General features: G+C 41.4%; 2 protein-coding genes and 1 long non-coding RNA gene across 4 annotated transcripts in view; 1 reads left to right on the top strand and 2 right to left on the bottom strand.

The window, feature by feature from the left end:
• Positions 1 to 5904: 5904 nt before the first annotated feature.
• Positions 5905 to 6843, bottom strand: LOC135120642 (uncharacterized). The gene has a single exon (XM_064044981.1). It carries the CDS (start codon positions 6841 to 6843, stop codon positions 5905 to 5907), a length of 939 nt encoding a protein of 312 aa, XP_063901051.1.
• A 5271-nt stretch (positions 6844 to 12114) lies between these two features.
• The window catches only part of LOC135121318 (ADP-ribosylation factor-like protein 5B), a 75557-nt gene continuing 71001 nt past the window's right edge, over positions 12115 to 16670 (bottom strand). The window contains exons 5-7 of one of the 2 annotated variants that reach the window (XM_064045637.1): positions 13302 to 13371; positions 12748 to 13255; positions 12115 to 12442 (exon numbers count right to left, since the gene is read on the bottom strand). Coding sequence is in view for 1 of the 2 variants with exons in the window: in XM_064045641.1 (XP_063901711.1) it covers positions 13243 to 13255 (13 nt within the window). In the remaining variant the exon portion in view is untranslated. The remainder of the gene's footprint in view (positions 12443 to 12747; positions 13256 to 13301; positions 13372 to 16670) is intronic. The other variant, XM_064045641.1, reaches the window with a different exon arrangement.
• On the top strand, positions 14287 to 15277 carry LOC135121367 (uncharacterized). Its single transcript, XR_010278946.1, has 3 exons — positions 14287 to 14493; positions 14552 to 14610; positions 14659 to 15277. It is a non-coding gene; the product is annotated as an uncharacterized LOC135121367 (long non-coding RNA).

Genomic DNA, 16670 nt, shown 5'->3' with positions numbered 1-16670 from the left:
TTTTGGCTTACCCCAGGGACAAAGGAATGTTCGTCCTCGATACCGATGCGAGTAACTCGGGAATTGGGGCCGTATTGTCGCAGATACAAGATGGGGAGGAAAGGGTTATCGAATATTTTAGCAAATTACATTCCAAACCAGAGAGAAATTACTGTGCCACAAGGAAGGAACTACTAGCCATTGTCAAAGCCGTCAACCACTTCCACAAGTATCTATACGGACAGGAGTTTCTGATCAGGACCGACCACGCTGCCCTCTCGTGGCTACTGCGGATAAAGAATCCCGAGGGCCAAGTAGCGCGTTGGCTGGAACGACTACAGCAGTACCACTTTAGGATCAAACACCGAGCGGGTCGACTTCACAACAACGCTGACGCTTTGTCAAGGCGTCCGTGTGGAGAGTGCAAGCACTGCGACAGGATCGACGCGGAAGAAGGGAACCTGCCCGTTCGTCGGACGATTTTTGAGCAAGATGAAGAATGGACAACGGCGCGGTTAAAGCGTGAGCAAGAAGCAGACGACATAATCGGACCAATACTAAAGTGGAAGGAGGAAGGAGTCGAACGACCCGGCTGGGCAGAATTGTCCGACCAATCCCCCAGTTTGAAGGCATTATGGGCCCAATGGGATTCCTTGGTCATGGAAAATGGGCTCTTGAAGCGAAAGTGGGAGAGTCCTGATGGGCGTACCTCTGAGACGATGCTGGTCCTCCCCAAGGTAAAGGTTTCCAAGGTCTTAGAGGAAGTTCATGCCGGGACATCTGGAGCCCACTTCGGAGTGAACAAAACTTTGTCGAAAATCCGGGAGAGGTTTTATTGGGTAGGTTATCGTGACGATGTCGAAAGTTGGTGTCGCAAATGTACGACGTGTGCGGCCAGCCAAGGTCCTCATACCAGGGCGAGGGGAAAGATGAAGAAATATAATGTTGGGGCACCTTTCGAAAGAATCGCCATCGATGTGGCCGGTCCGTTCCCTGTAACAAACGACGGCAACAAGTTTATCCTGGTGGCTAGCGACTACTTCAGCAAGTGGCCAGATGCCTATGCCATTCCAAATCAGGAAGCCGTCACGGTCGCGAAAGTACTGGTTGACAATTGGATCAGTAGGTTTGGCGTCCCCTTGGAACTTCACTCAGACCAAGGACGCAATTTCGAATCCAACGTCTTCCAAAGAGTGATGCAGCTACTGGGAATACGTAAGACAAGGACAACGCCACTACACCCACAGTCCGACGGCATGGTGGAAAGGTTCAATCGGACTATGGAGCAACACCTTTCGAAAGTGGTAGAAGAGCACCAAAGGGATTGGGACCAGCACCTTCCACTATTCCTGCTGGCCTACCGCGCAGCTATCCACGACACCACGGGCCAAACACCTGCTCACGTTGTATTTGGGAAGGAACTGCGGCTGCCCTGTGACCTAGTCTTTGGATTGCCATCCGAAGAACCAATGGAAGTACGTGACTACGTGGACGAACTGAAAGAGAAGTTGGTCAACGTGCATGAACTAGTGAGGGGCCGGATCAAGATTGCCAGTGACCGAATGAAGACCCGTTATGATGTGAAGGCCAACTGTGGCGGATTCCAGGAAGATGACTTAGTATGGCTGTATAACCCCCGACGGAAGAAGGGACGTTGCCCAAAACTGGCTCCTGACTGGGAAGGTCCATACACTATCGTCACTAGAATAAATGACGTAGTTTATCGGATCCAACGTGGACCAAAGACGAGGATGAAGATCGTTCATCTCGATCGACTAAAACGGTACGAAGGAAACAACGAAGACGCTTCCGATCGGGACGATCGGATTTGAAGAGGGGGGCAGTGTTACGAAATACACCCTTACGCCGCCCCAGTACGACGCCTATGGCGGTCGAGAGCCTTCTGGACGTACGCACGGCGCTGATGGGTGAATCATCGCTGTTGACGGCCGAGAGGCGGGCGCATAAATACAGGTCTGGAGCGTCTCGAAGCGGCGTCCAGGGGAGTCTCGAAGCGGAGTCGCGATGGATGTTCGTGAAGGATCTCGATCAGAGACTATGGGTTAAATAGAGGCGACCGTAGGTAATGGATTCATTCATCCAGTGAAGACAGTCGAGAGCGCCGGAATAATTTCTGTACATATTCGTTGCAATAGATAGTGTTGTAATTCGAGCTAAAGAAATAAATCTTTGAGTTTTACCAACGCCCGATTTATTATTCGTCCGTCAATCGTAACACTCGAAGATCGAAGAATAATGGAAGAAAATAGAAAAGAAGATCGCAGAATAATGGAAGAAAATCAAAGAATAATGGAAGAAAATTTAAAAGCTATGCAAACTACACTTTTGAACAGCCGAAGCGAAATCCTCCAAGTCGTGCGAAATGAAGTGGACGAGATGAGAAATGAAATGGAAAACAAGATCAAGGAGCTCGAAGAAAGGTTGCAAACACCACGACCTACAATTGCGACCCCTGCAGAATTCAGTCCGGTGAGAGTTCAACCCCCTATTTTCGATGGGCAGACGTCGTGGACTACTTATAAGAAGCAATTTGAAGCTGCGGCCTTGTCGAATAGCTGGAATGACCAACAGAAAGCGACCGTTTTGGTAGTAGCACTACGAGGTGCGGCCCTGGAGATTCTACAGACATTATCAGAAGAGAACCAGAAGGACTATACCGCTTTGACGACCGCCCTCGAACTCAGATTTGGAGATGAACACCTCCGGCAAGTTTTCGTAGCGCAGCTTAAATCTAGGATTCAGAAGAGTAGTGAATCTCTTCAGGAGTTTGCGGCTGATGTTAAACGTTTGGTACACCTCGCCTATCCTGAAGCTCCGCAAGACTTCCAAGACAGACTGGCAGCAGAAACCTTCGTAAACGGCGTAAGAGATAGTGAGGTAAGAAGAGTCCTGCAAATCTCCGGGTTCAAGAAACCATCCGAGGCGCTGATTCGAGCGTTAGAAGTGGACGCCGCATACAACAGCTCACCTCGTTCCAACGTTAAGATACGAGGCATTGGGGTTGAGGGCGAAGTAAACCCTATTCAAGAGAGTCTCGACAAAATGAGCGAGAACTTTGAGAAACTCGCCCGCGAAATAATTGCCGAAATCAAGACGGGCAGTTCTAGACAACATGGAGGGCGCCTAGAATGTTACAGGTGTGGGCGTCAAGGGCATGTTAGGAGGGATTGCCGTGTTAGATCGCCAGGGCCGATGAGGAGATCGCAGCCGCGACCTCGTCTATATCAGGAGCAGGAAAACTAAAGGCAGTCGGTATCTCGGGGCGCGTACTGGCTGCTAAAAGAGAAGCCCCAACAACTGTAATGGTTAGAAGTATCGCGGGGAGCGTCGACAGTCCGACAATCAGCGGAAAAATCAATGGACGGGAATCGAAGATCATCATCGACACAGGAGCCGAAGTGTCCCTTGCACGCAGATCCAGGTTACAAAATTGCCAAATTAAATCAGTACGTACCGCCACGAATGTGAAGACGGTCACGGGAGAAACAACACCGGTTCTGGGTACAGCGGTGGTGAATGTAGAGCTCGGTCGACTCCGAATAAAGCATGAAGTTCTGGTGGCGGAAATCGCTGACGATTTCATTCTGGGTATGGACCTAATCAGCCGGTATGGTTTAATGATCGACCCAGAACAGAAAATTCTGCGTTTCGGAGCCGAAGAATTTGTGTTGGGACGTCCGAATGTGGAAGCTGCAACAGTCAGACTAGTGGTCTGTCAGACAACGAAGGTAGATGGTAATGCAGAAGTCATCGTCCCCGCCAGAGTAGAGACGAACCCCGGATACAGTTTGGGGATGGTGCAGCCGGCACATGACTCGACCCACAAGCTCCTGATCGCGAGCACCCTAGTCAAAACCGATCGTGACATACCCTTACGTGTGGCAAACGTGTTTCCCAATGCAGTCAATATTAGAAAAGGGGAGATTATCGGAATGTGTGAGCCAGTCGCCCGAGTATTGAACTGCGAGGAAGAAGACGTTGAGAATGAGTCTAAGGAAGGGGATACCAAAGGCTTGGAGGTCAACTGGGACCAGCTGTCTGCTCGTGAGAGAAAACTGGCCAAAGGACTCATTCGTAGGCACCGTAATGTCTTCGCCTCAGAGGAGGAACCATTCGGGAAGACCAACATCGTAGAACACCGAATAAACACTGGTGACACGCAACCGATCCGTCAGGCTCCTCGAAGACTACCCCTAGCCAAACAAGAAGAAGCTACAAGACTCGTGGACAACATGTTGAGAGATGGGGTAATTGAAGAATCCAACAGCGCGTGGTCATCTCCAGTAGTCTTGGTTACCAAGAAGGACGGGACTACCCGATTTTGCGTCGATTACAGGAAACTGAACGACGTCACGAAGAAAGACAGTTACCCCCTTCCTCGAATAGACGATACCTTGACGACCTTATCCGGCTCGGCGTGGTTTTCGACCTTGGACTTGAAGAGTGGCTACTGGCAAGTAGGCTTGCACCCGGACGACAAAGAAAAGACTGCGTTCTCCACCGGAAGTGGCCTCTATCACTTCACCGTTATGCCCTTCGGGTTATGTAATGCGCCAGCAACATTCGAGCGGCTGATGGAGATGGTGCTAAAAGGACTGACATGGAAGACCTGTCTGGTATACCTCGACGACGTCATGATTATGGGCAAAACGTTTGACGACCATCTGAAGAATCTCGAGGAGGTGCTAGAACGAATGGAAAAGGCTCGTTTGAAACTAAATCCCACTTCTGACACCAGTGTTACGATTGACGGACGAATAATAAATCGGGTGTTGGTAAAACTCAAAAAAATTTATTTCTTCAGGTCGAATTACAACACTATCTATTGCGACGAATATGTACAGAAATTATTCCGGCGCTCTCGACTGTCTTCACTGGATGAATGAATCCATTACCTACGGTCGCCTCTATTTAAACTCATATTCTTTGATCGAGATCCTTCACGAACATCCATCGCGACTCCGCTTCGCGATTCCCCTGGACGCTGCTTCGAGACGGCTCCAGATCTGTCTTTATGCGCCCGCCTCTCAGCCGTCAACAGCGATGATTCACCCATCAGCGCCGTGCGTACGTCCAGAAGGCTCTCGACCGCCATAGGCGTCGTACTGGGGCGGCGTAAGGGTGTATTTCGTAACAATATCCACAATCACAGATCAAAATATAACCTCACAGGAAACAAACACGATTTTACTATAAAAATACATCTAATCAAATAATTGAATTAATAACGTCAAGTATTTAACAGACCCTATTTTGAGATGTGAAAACTTCGTAAAATAGAGACTAAAGTATTTGAAATTTCCACTTTCATACTTCAAGTAATTCAAGAGTATTTAAAATACTGAGTGAAGTACTTGGAGTAAAGTACTTGGCAATATCAAGTACTAAACTCAAGTACATTTTAGAAATACTCCAAGTACCAAGTACCAAGTACCTAAATATAAAAGTACTTCAAGTAAAGTACTTGAAGTACTTAAAGTACTTGAAGTATTACTTCAAGTACTTTTACTTCAAGTACTGAACAGCTCTGCACTGTAGTCAATAAAACCATTGAAGATTCATCGTTTTTTACGTGTGAGACAATGACAGATTGATTGGGTTCGGGATCGGTACTTTGAGGTTCCGTGTGCAATAAAGAATTGTGTTTTTTATTACAATATTTGCAAGTCCTACCTCTGCATTTATCAGTTTGATGATTACGCTTAAAACAGTTTGTACATAACTTAAACCTTTTGACTTGATTCCAGCGATCTGTTATTGGTAATTTCAAAAACTCGAGACACTGATATAACGCATGTTCTTGTTTACATAAAAAACATTCAATTTGATGTCCTTCCTTAATGAAGGTAGCATTACACGTAACAGATGCTTTATTAGAATTATTAGACGATCTGAAATTATTCTTTAAATTTGAATGCACTGAATGTTTTGCATGAGAGATTCTCCGGCAGTTAGCGATTCTAATAATGTGGTTTTCTTTGTCAAAAATGTAATTAATTCCTCTAATGTTGGAACACTGGTATCCAATGTACACTCCCAATCCCTCTTTGTAATAAAATCAAATTTTAATGTGATAAGTGGTACAATTAGCGCGTCCCATTGTTGAACTTGTATACCTACATTTTTTAATTCCGCAATATTTGTCAATATGTCGTCCAATAATTTACGCATGGCCACGGCTGAATTTTTGACTAAATTTGGGGAATTAATGATTGCCAAAACATGCTCTTGGACAATCAAACGCTTATTGTTGAACCTTTTTTCTAACAGGTCCCATGCTGATTTGTAATTTGCTTCTGATACTTTTATGGCCTCGATTGTTTTATGTGCGTCGCCCTTCAGGCACGATTTCAAATAATGCAGCTTTTCAACATCACTATCTAATCTACTGTCATGGATTAATGATTTGAAAATGTCTGAAAATGCTGTCCACTCTAAATATGATCCTGAAAATATGGGTAATTCTAACGACGGCAGTCTAACTGGATTTAAACGCGCCTGATTATTGTCGTTATTAGTACTAGACGTTGAAGGAATAGGTTCTGTAACACGTGACTCGATTAACTTTAGGATCCTTGCTTCTAAATCATAATACCGATTTTCGAATTCATCGCGCTCGCTTGTTTGTTCCTCGGTATCGCACTTTAACAATTCAATATCCCGCTGTATGGCATCAAATTCCTTGAATGCATTTTGGAGATTCGGTAGCCTAGTTTTTAATTGATAGATATCATCGCCTGCTCTAAATTTATCCACGAATGTTTTAATTCGAGTAACCGAACCCTTGATTATTCCCCGTTTAGTTACTAATGTTTTTAACGCGTCGTTTGTTTCGTTAGTCATGTTTTTTATTGCGTATGAGGAAATGCAGTACAAAGTTGATAGATATAGATTCCTACCTTTACGTCCTTGTACCCTCGCTCGTGTGTGTCCTGGATCTCGTTGTCCGCGGAATAAAGCTCAGACCACACTTGTCTGACTTGATGCTAAGCCACTTAAGTTCGACACTTCGATTACGTAACACTGGATGACGATCCGGCTCGAAGGACCAAATTTTAGGTCATAAATGGGTGACCTGACGGAAATTGTGACGATCCGGCTCGAAGGACCAAATGTTAGGTCATAAATGGGTGACCTAACGGTAGTTGTGACGATCCGGCTCGTAGTACCAAATGTTAGGTCATAAGTGGGTGACCTAACGGAAGGTTTTTGTATTTGCTCGAAGGACCAGCGATCACAAATGGGTGACCACAAATGTTGGTCACAAAGGATGACCAAAAATGATGGGGTCACAATGGATGACCAAAATGATGTTGTTGAAACTATAAATATAGTTTCGTGAGACACGACCTTTTTACTTGACGATTTATTCGAATCTGCTACTATTTTAATGTACATATTTACAAGTGGTGGTGGTGGGTGAGAGGGTGGAGTCTGCTGCACCCCTTCTCCTTCGGTCTACCTGCCTGGACCGAACAATACTATTTGTCTGGCTCTTCGTTTTTGTAATCCTTAGAACAAAGATTCTTATGGTAGGTGCTGTCTGAGCTTGTATGATACTTCGATCACGTGTGTCAAAAGATACATGAATCCAACTATAGTTGTTGACGTTTCATGTTATATTTTTTGTTAGAATGTGTTACTTTATAATTTGAATGTTATTTTCATTTTTATTTGAGTTTATTGTCGTTATTTTATTATTATAGATGGCTTATATTGTATATACAGGCTGACTGCGAAATACATGCAAAAAAAAAATGGGGAATAGGTCACAATATCATTATGTCACTGGCAAAAATTCACGGTCCTAAGTGGTAGCAGTGTCTAGAAAAAATTATTTGAAATTAAATGTAAATTGTTATACGCGCCACTGGTAATGTTTCGTGCCCTACATAATTACTGCAATGAATGGCAGGCGGCTCGGTTTAAGAACCAAAAAAGTAACTTTATCAGGCACTTTTTTAATCGCAACGTGAAAAACACGAAAAGGGCCAGTGATTATCGAGCGGTCATTGAAATCGGTGTATGGTAGAGTTTTCCAATGCAGAGTGTGTGCGCGAACATTTGCATCAGTGGTACAGCATCTCCGAGATCATGGTACCTTCAACCTCAAACTCACGATCGTGGTCGTGATGGGACAGAAAGAAGAAATTGGATTTTCGCAGCTTGTAGTGCATCCTACATTAAAAGAACACGATCACATCCATACCATGTTGACAAAGTGCACGGTTTGGAGCCCGCTGATTGTCCACGTTGTGTAACTCACTTTTTGTCCGATGGAACTCCACATATTCGTCAACAAGTACGATTTCAAGAGACGGTTTTCGAGAAACGTGTATTGGTTGGATGAAACAATTCGTTTGTGGAAATCAACAGTGTTCAGAAATTATCGAAGAGCTTCAACAAGTGAAAGTGGCAGCCGCTACTACGGTGTTTTTTTACCTATCAACAAACCTCTTGCGACGCTCTGACGCCTGTATTGCTAGTCAAGGACAACATTTTCAACATTTCTTGTAAAAAGGTAGTAGCATTCTAAGTTGCTCTTATTTCTGTTCCAATAAACAATGTAAAATCGTTGTGACAAGGACCAACCATCCGTCAGAATCAAAATTACCAAAAAACTTTCACACTGACCTTTAACGATGAATGAGTAAATGAATGAACGAATGATAAGCAGCAAAAAGTCGGTTGTACTTTTCATTGAAACTGAAAGTGTTTAGGTCGTTTTTATTCGAACGTTTCTGTTTACAAGGTGGCTCAGTGCCTTCGTATTGAGGGTGGTTCATGGGGGTTTTGCCCCATTCGATTTGTAATTTGTTTTTTCTATATTTCGGCTCTACTAGGGTGGGGGATGCCGTGGTTAAAATATTTGCACATATTTCGCAGTCACCCTGTATGCTTTACTTTATACCTGTTTGAAGAATATTTTTTATTTTGTTTTACCAAGTTGTTAGGACTATATGAATAAACACCATACAGGTAGCAAATTATAGATAATGAGTAACTTGAGATCCCTCTTTCTTGTATTCTACAGGGTGTTATTGAAAGGTACTGTGATAACCCAAACTTCCCGCCTTAAAATTTGACCTTGAAACAGTTTGAAAGGCCCGCGAAAAATTCAAAAATTCAAAGTTTGGCCTTGGCTGTGATCGTCTAACAAATGAGAACCTACGTTGTGTGTTTTTTTTTTGTTTTTTTTTTAAATGGCGGGAAGACGTTCTTTCATACAAGTGCATACACTGTCGAGAGCGCAAGAAATAATAGACAAAATTAGGTTGGTCAAAAGCCTTCCTAAGGGGGAAAAAGAAACGAAGAACGACAACGGCTCAATTTGCCCTTCTGGCGAGTCCGCAGGGCCAAGGTGTCATCGGTCTTCATTCCCCAAAACCCCCTGGGGTTTTATTCACCGACATATTACATGTCAAACACCTTAAGATATGTGAAAGAAAAACACTCGCGAATTGACAGACATACACATATGAAAACCGAACAAACACAAGACCTACACATATGTAAATTGGATGGCAGAACCCGAATCATTATGAGAGTGTGGCGATCGAACAAAATATAGAACAAAATATCAAATTCCTTTACGAGCACAGAAAATACCCAGAGGGGGCGTTGTAGCGCAAGTAGAGGTTGGGACTCCTGATCGTCACTGTTCTCCCCACGACGGTGATTCTATCTACACCAAAGCCTGCTCACACGCACATCTCCATTACGAACGTGCCCTGCGAAACGAGGCGGTTACGATCGCAGATCCGTAGTTGGGTCTCGACTATTGGGCCAAGTCGACAGCGTTAAAGACCCGCGATCGCCCCCTGAAGCTATACAAACCCGCGGATTTGTGCAGGTGCCGCGATTGATCCCGTCAGTTTGAGAAGGAGTCGCGCGCCCCACGTACACTACGAGTTATGTGTTATTTACCTTCAATTTCATTTAAATGTTCAATCTCTATGACTCTAATATTAAATGACAACCGAGCAAGTGTTAAAGTTTCAACAAAGAGCAATACACAACATTTAAATTCGCCACACACTCTTACGAAAATTCAACAACAAATAATTCTTAATTGAGATTAAAGTAGGACATCAAATAATAATTTATATGAGAGAAACATTCATCAACAAAATATTTACATGAGCAAAACTTAGCAAAGATTTATAAAAACAAGATCTGGTGTGAAATAAGCTTGTACAAATTAAATATCATGTTAGGTCAAAACTGCAGAGCTTGGAAATTTACGTTCCATTCAAATTATACAGCAAAGAAAATTACTGAAGCTAAAATTGTGAGACAAAGACAAATTGCATGAGGTGAAAGATTGTAAAGTTAACAGATTTACATGTGATTAATATTAATCGGTGTCCAGTCAAGTTATTGGTTAAAATTCAAACGTGAAATTATTTAGCTGCATTGTGGGCCATTATTACACATACATTTCCCCAAACAAAACACATAAACAAACATGGCAGACAATCTGCAGTTGCAAAATGGCGTTGGACGAATTCGTCATTCCAAATAATAGGCGTCGAAAATATGCGATGCAAAAATACGATGAATCCTGTGGCGTTGTATAAACGATGTGCTAAATCCAAAGAATAAAGGCACGTCCCCCCATGACCCACAATGTTGTTATTTTGTTCAATAGATTCAGTTAAAACATGTGCTCGATTAAAAGAAACAAATGGACGCTTCAAAATGGCCGCTGCCTGAACAAAGAACGGTGAGAATAACAACTCGTTTGCCACCATCCAAAATACAGATTTCACAAATATAGCTAAATAAAGCATGGCCCGAACTAAAAATCACTTCCTGTAAAGCCCTACTGCGATGGATTTTAAATGAAAGGTAAAAAAACGAGATTAGTGGAAAAAAAAAGCGCACGCGTCGTTGAGTCACGAGGTCAGAAGCACCGGCGGGGCTTGAAACTCGCCGCGAAACAGGATCCAGTCCAAAACACGTGTTCAAAACATACCTCTCCAAAGATGCGAAGATTTCGACACGGCTTACCGCCAACAGGAACACAAAACCTCGTCGTAAGAACGATGAGAAATCAGGAACACCCAATGTTTCAACGGGGGCTGCTAGGTTTTCCAATGGAACGGATCAACACTGGAAACGCAAAAACAACAGCAAAAGGCACAGAATAACTCACAGATAAAAGTACAACCTGTTGCTCGAAGCGCTCGAAGGAAGTGGTGTGTTCTCTCGAAGCGATCAAAAGGAAGTGGGCGGTTTTACCCGAGACAAAACCACCCGCACATTTTTTTGCGCATGTCATCTTTCTTGGTGTCGTTGGTTGCCAACCTCTTCTTCTTACCAACCGTTTCTTGTGCGCGCGGAATTCATTTGAAATTTAAAAATTCGAATTGGATCCTTACAGTACGTACAACAAAATTTACAGTTCTTCGCGAGGTCTAAGAAATCTGAAAAACTTATTTTGTGTTATCAAAATTATAAGGGGAAAATTAACCCTTATCCAACCTTTTTAGACGCTACTGAAAGATAAATAGGTAAAGTTAATCTATTTTAATAAACCCTAGCAACTGTAACAATAAAACTTTTGTCAAGACTAAATGTTACTATAGAAACGAGAGATGTTTTTATCAGAGGCGTACAACGAATTTGGACATAAATTTTAATAATTGTTATCTCTAAAAGGAGAACACTTTTACCTGAACTTTTTTTAACTTTTAGCACCCATACTTCGAGACCAATTGCCGATTTTATTTTGTACGTACCTTTTAATAACACGCTGTATGTCTTAAAACTTTGGCTCACTCACTGCTGGCCGACCCAATCAAAATAGTCACGAGCCGCCACTGATATGTGCGACACAAAACAAAGAGCCCAGCCACAGTATACCATACAGTAGAGACAGCTCGTCAAATATTGGAACAACGTGTCCTTACCCAACCGTTTTGATTAGGTGGGATTTTTAAAACGAAGTGGAATATTGGTTGCCTAAATTACAAATACAGCTTGTCCGTAAAACAATGTAAAAGGAACTGATATAAACATCGGATGAATATTAATAAACTGAAACCAATTTTTGGTGTGTGGTATGAAGAAGACTACGAAGAAAATACCATTTTGAACAATAAAAAAGAATTGTGCTTATATTTAATTTATTCATTAATAAAAGTCACTTTACTAAGTTAATTTCAACATAAACATATCAACTACTTATTTTGTCAATGCCTTCAATTTTCGCCAAGTGTGAACCGTTTGAAGAGTCAGAAAGTGAACGCTGTTGTTTTCATCTTCCTTGAGAAAAGTACTTTGATGTTTTTGGTTGAATTTTTGTTGTTAGTTAAATTAGTGAAGTGATTCTGAGAACCTTTTCATAGTAACATGGACTACAGTGGTAGACCACCTCGTGATTGCAGGCACAATGAAAAAATCTGCTTCAGGGGCTTCTTCAAATTTCCCTTGGAATCTGTAAGATAAGAAATATAAAGAAGTATATTATTCTATAATCAATAAAAAATTATTTGGTATGCAATTTTTACAGCACAGTGAAAATCCCAATAGTTGTAATGATTTAGGATCTATTTTAATAGCAATTGAATCTAAAGAAAGTAACCAGTGTCAAATTATTAATACAGTTTTAAGCTGAACAACTTTTGCACATAAGTCTGTGGAAGTAAATATGACAGACTACAGACATCTGGACATGGGGGAACAAAATTCTTTAAGTTATGTCTGTGTATACTTAATGAAGAAATGTTTGATGAAATATACCTGTGAAACATGTAGTTATTTTGCCGTTGCACGTAATGTCATCATATATGATAAACTTCTCTGTCACTTCAGCGCCTTTGATGATGATCCACCATTTTGGTAATCCTAAAGCTGGCCATTCACGTTCCAACGTCCCAATACGATTGTATTGGATGCAACTGGTGTACAATTCTGTTAAAAAGCAGCAGTACACACACACGTTACGACCTTGCAGTTAAAAATTTGCGATCGTGATGACAACATGTCTGATGAAATGACGAAAATGTACTTTTATAACTGCTCTCACGGTTTGAATAACATACACTGTCGAGTCATGTCCACACATGATCAAATTTCCATCCAATACAACACGATTGTACTGCTGCAGACAGACTTGTTCGCCAACCGTCCACATCCAACCGATTTGCTTGATCGCATACACAGACGTTCAAAAACTGTACTGCGGCGTTGGAACGTGAGTGGCGGGCTTAAGATGCTACATGAAGCATTCACCTTTTATGTTGCAGCCCTAGAAAAACGATTTGTTTCACTACTTTCTACCAACTCAATTTTACCTTCATTTGGCCGACATATAAAAGCAGCCCTCGTAACTGTGTCCATACCAGCATACCGCACCCCTGTGCCCTGTGTACAGTTTCCACAAGATTATTTATTCTATTTATTTGTTCGAACACGCATTTTCTATTCAGTAAAAATAATAATTCACAGTTACAATATTAAATACCAAACATCTAAAATGTCAAATTTGACGCACAATGTTGACATGGTGGTAAATTTTATTTAGTAACAAGGTTTGCCACTAGTTTCAAGCCAAAATTCAAGATAATGTCCTTACCCAACGGTCGATTATTGTTGTTCTGGTCCGTTACGTGTATTTCTTATGGGGCTTTCAAAAGCTGTCCTTACTGTATGATATTCTGTGATTCAACTCAACTTGAAAGCGAAGTGTTAGTAAATAAAAGTAAGGGTATTTGATATATAGGAGGTCGGCAATCGATTCTTGATTCCTTAGTATTTGAATCCAGAATGCATACTCGAAATCACGAAGTGGTCAGTAATCATACATTGACGAATAGTAACGATTACTTTTCAACTTCGATATTCGGTAGTTCGGGTCTCATAGTGTACTGAATACTTTGTAACGAATAGCAAGGCCAACTAGATTCATACTGCTTAAACGCTGTATAAGGCCTCGTCACTCGCGCTTTTTAAAGTTCCTATCAAACGTACCGAAAGTGGAGCAACCTTGTGGGATTTTAAACAACTTTGATATGCCACCAAACACCAAATGTCACTGTCACTGTGATGTGACCAAGTGTCACTGCCAGAAGTGGTTGATGTCAGTGTTAAATAGAAACTCAAAACAAGCAAGAAATAATACCATAATAAGAATAAACCATTTATTAAAGCTTCAATAGTTTCCTGCTTTGGGGTTTGTTGTCTATTATTTTTCTTTTTAAAGAATCTGTTTTTTCTAGACATATATTCGACAAGACCGGTTTTGCTACTTTAGTATAATGATCACGCTGAGGTCTTGTTGGTGTTCAACGCAAGGTAGTAATGGATTTTTTAGTAATTTTGGTTGTAAGAGCTTAATCAGGTGGTCACATGTTTTGTTAAAACTTAAGTGTGGTAAAATTTCTTGGATGACATCGGCTATTTGCTTTACAAGTCCCACAAATAGTTCACTTGGGTGTATTAAGCCACCATGGTCTTGAAGGGTTATTAATTTTAGCAGAGGTCCAGGTATTGTACTTGATACTAATGGTGCAATACAATTATCACATCGAATTTTTTGTTGCAGCTTAAGAATTACATATCCAGCTAAGAAAGCTATGGATGCAGAGTAGAGGTTACTTTCAGGTACTTGATTCCGTTTTAAACTATCAATTTTGTAACGTAAATCTGCAGGCAGAAGTAGTTCTTCAAGTTGGTCCTCTGCTGTTTGATTTCTCTGATGAGACAGTTGATTCAAAGATACATGACTAACAGTACTTGCGGTGTTAGCAAATAAAGATGATTTTAAAATGCCACTTCGTAGAATTTGCCGTAAAGCATATTCTGCAGCACGAGCATCAGTGGTGTCATTTGAGCCTCCTTTTAGGCGAATATGGGAAAATGTTGCTTCAACTGCGTCCGAGCTAAATGATCTAGTTAATACATAATAAAATCCAGATTGTTTAAGAAGAAACTGAATGCACAAAAATGTGCTTTTTGCTGTGAAACACAAAGCATGTGCCGTTTCGTCGCTTAAGCCTGAATAACCAGTCCTGCTTGAAGTAGACTAAATATCCTTGACTTAATGTTGGAAAGTCACATTCAACCAGTGAAGGCGTTCGTCCGAAACGTTCACATATGGTGCAACAGTGCTATCGAGGGCATGAATGTAGTGCCTGCGAGTTGAAACATTGTGCACTTGAAAGAAATGATACATGTTTTCCATGTATAAGATAGTCCCATCAGCATCAATAAAATTATCATATCCATCTTCTTTTAATAATTTAAGCGCTGAAGTAACTGGCGGTGAAAAAACCTGTACAGCTCGCAACACATTCATCTTCTCCAGATTTGTTGGAAATAGGTGTTTTTTGGTAAGGTACCTGACAGGTTTCACAGGCCATTCCTTTTGTAGGCCATATAAGTATTTCAAATAGGACGAAGAAATGATGCCAGCTGAGGAGTTCATATTATGGTGCAAAAAAAGGTTTCTTGCATTTTTCATCGCATGACAAAAATCAAAAGAAAGAAATAAAGGCATTGGTGGAAGAAATGGATGCTCAATGTAATATCTGAGTGTTCCTCCACATAAATTTCTGAACAGTCCTACATTAGAGGGATGATTGTCCGTAACAATGCGTAAAACTAGAAATCCACAGTCTGTCAGAAGTTTGAGAACTTGCAAAGTTAATGAATGGAAATCTGCAGCTTGTAATGTGGAATGAAAAAAATACCCAGCTGGAATAACAAATCGTGCTGATAAGCCATTAATTACAAAACATGCCATTTTGTTTGCAATTTTTGGTTAACTACCGATAGAATTTGAATTACTATCCAGTCCATAAATGTGGTCTTCTGCTCTACTATAAATCATCTTCTCTTTTATTGACATGTCGTCAATAATCAAGGAACACAATCTTTGTGCAGGGTGCTTTAAATTTTGTAGTTCTGCATACAAGCGTTCTTTTATTAAATTGTTTGTTCCATTCAAAATGCCAAGAGAACCTTAACAATAACAATATAAATACAGAACGAGAACAAACGACCAAGAAACCCAAAACACACAAAAGTAGCAAAAGATTGATTCGATATGACAATTGTGACAGCGTGGAACCGGTGATAGTAATTATCACAAATAATTATAATGATCTTGACGAACATGATTCTTGTTTTCATTTCAAATACAGTATCGTAATTTGAGAATAGATGACACCACTTTCGGGATTCCATGGCTTGCTATCCTGGAACCCAATTTTCAGTGGAGTGACGAGGCCTTATACAGCGCTATGCGATATGAATCTAGTTGGCCTTGCGAATAGTTACTACCCGCCCCACCTCTGCTCTGCTGGAGCCGCACACACAGGACAGCATTCCGAGACTAGAAAATCTTTAACCTCAGAAGAGGGTGAATTTTCAGCGGACATCTGGCAAATAGGACAATGAGGAATTGCAGCCGAAATTAAAATGATAAATAAACAAAGAAATATCAACAACAATGGCGGCCGCAGACGTCGCCAAAGCGACCTCGCGCGGCCACTAAAGTAACAAAACACGTAAATAATGACTTTTATAACACAAAAGGCTATGTAAAAGCGTAAAATTGAAATCAAGCAGATCAAAAGACTGCTCGGCGCTCGGCTTAAAAAAGCAACGCTTGTAGAACAAAATATAAGAGATTTACAACAAAAGGAGAGAATTCTCTTCTT

Source organism: Zophobas morio, unplaced genomic scaffold (assembly GCF_036711695.1).
Source record: "Zophobas morio isolate AGI-343-1 ecotype UQ-CSIRO unplaced genomic scaffold, CSIRO_AGI_Zmor_V1 ptg000005l, whole genome shotgun sequence".
Classification (NCBI taxonomy): Eukaryota; Metazoa; Arthropoda; class Insecta; order Coleoptera; family Tenebrionidae; genus Zophobas; species Zophobas morio.
The sequence above is the reverse complement of the archived record's forward strand: the minus strand, read 5'-3'. Positions and strand labels throughout refer to the sequence as shown.

Bases quoted from the DNA above. Each gene is read 5' to 3' on its own strand.
- LOC135120642 (XM_064044981.1), bottom strand. From the start codon at position 6,843: ATGACTAACGAAACAAACGACGCGTTAAAAACATTAGTAACTAAACGG.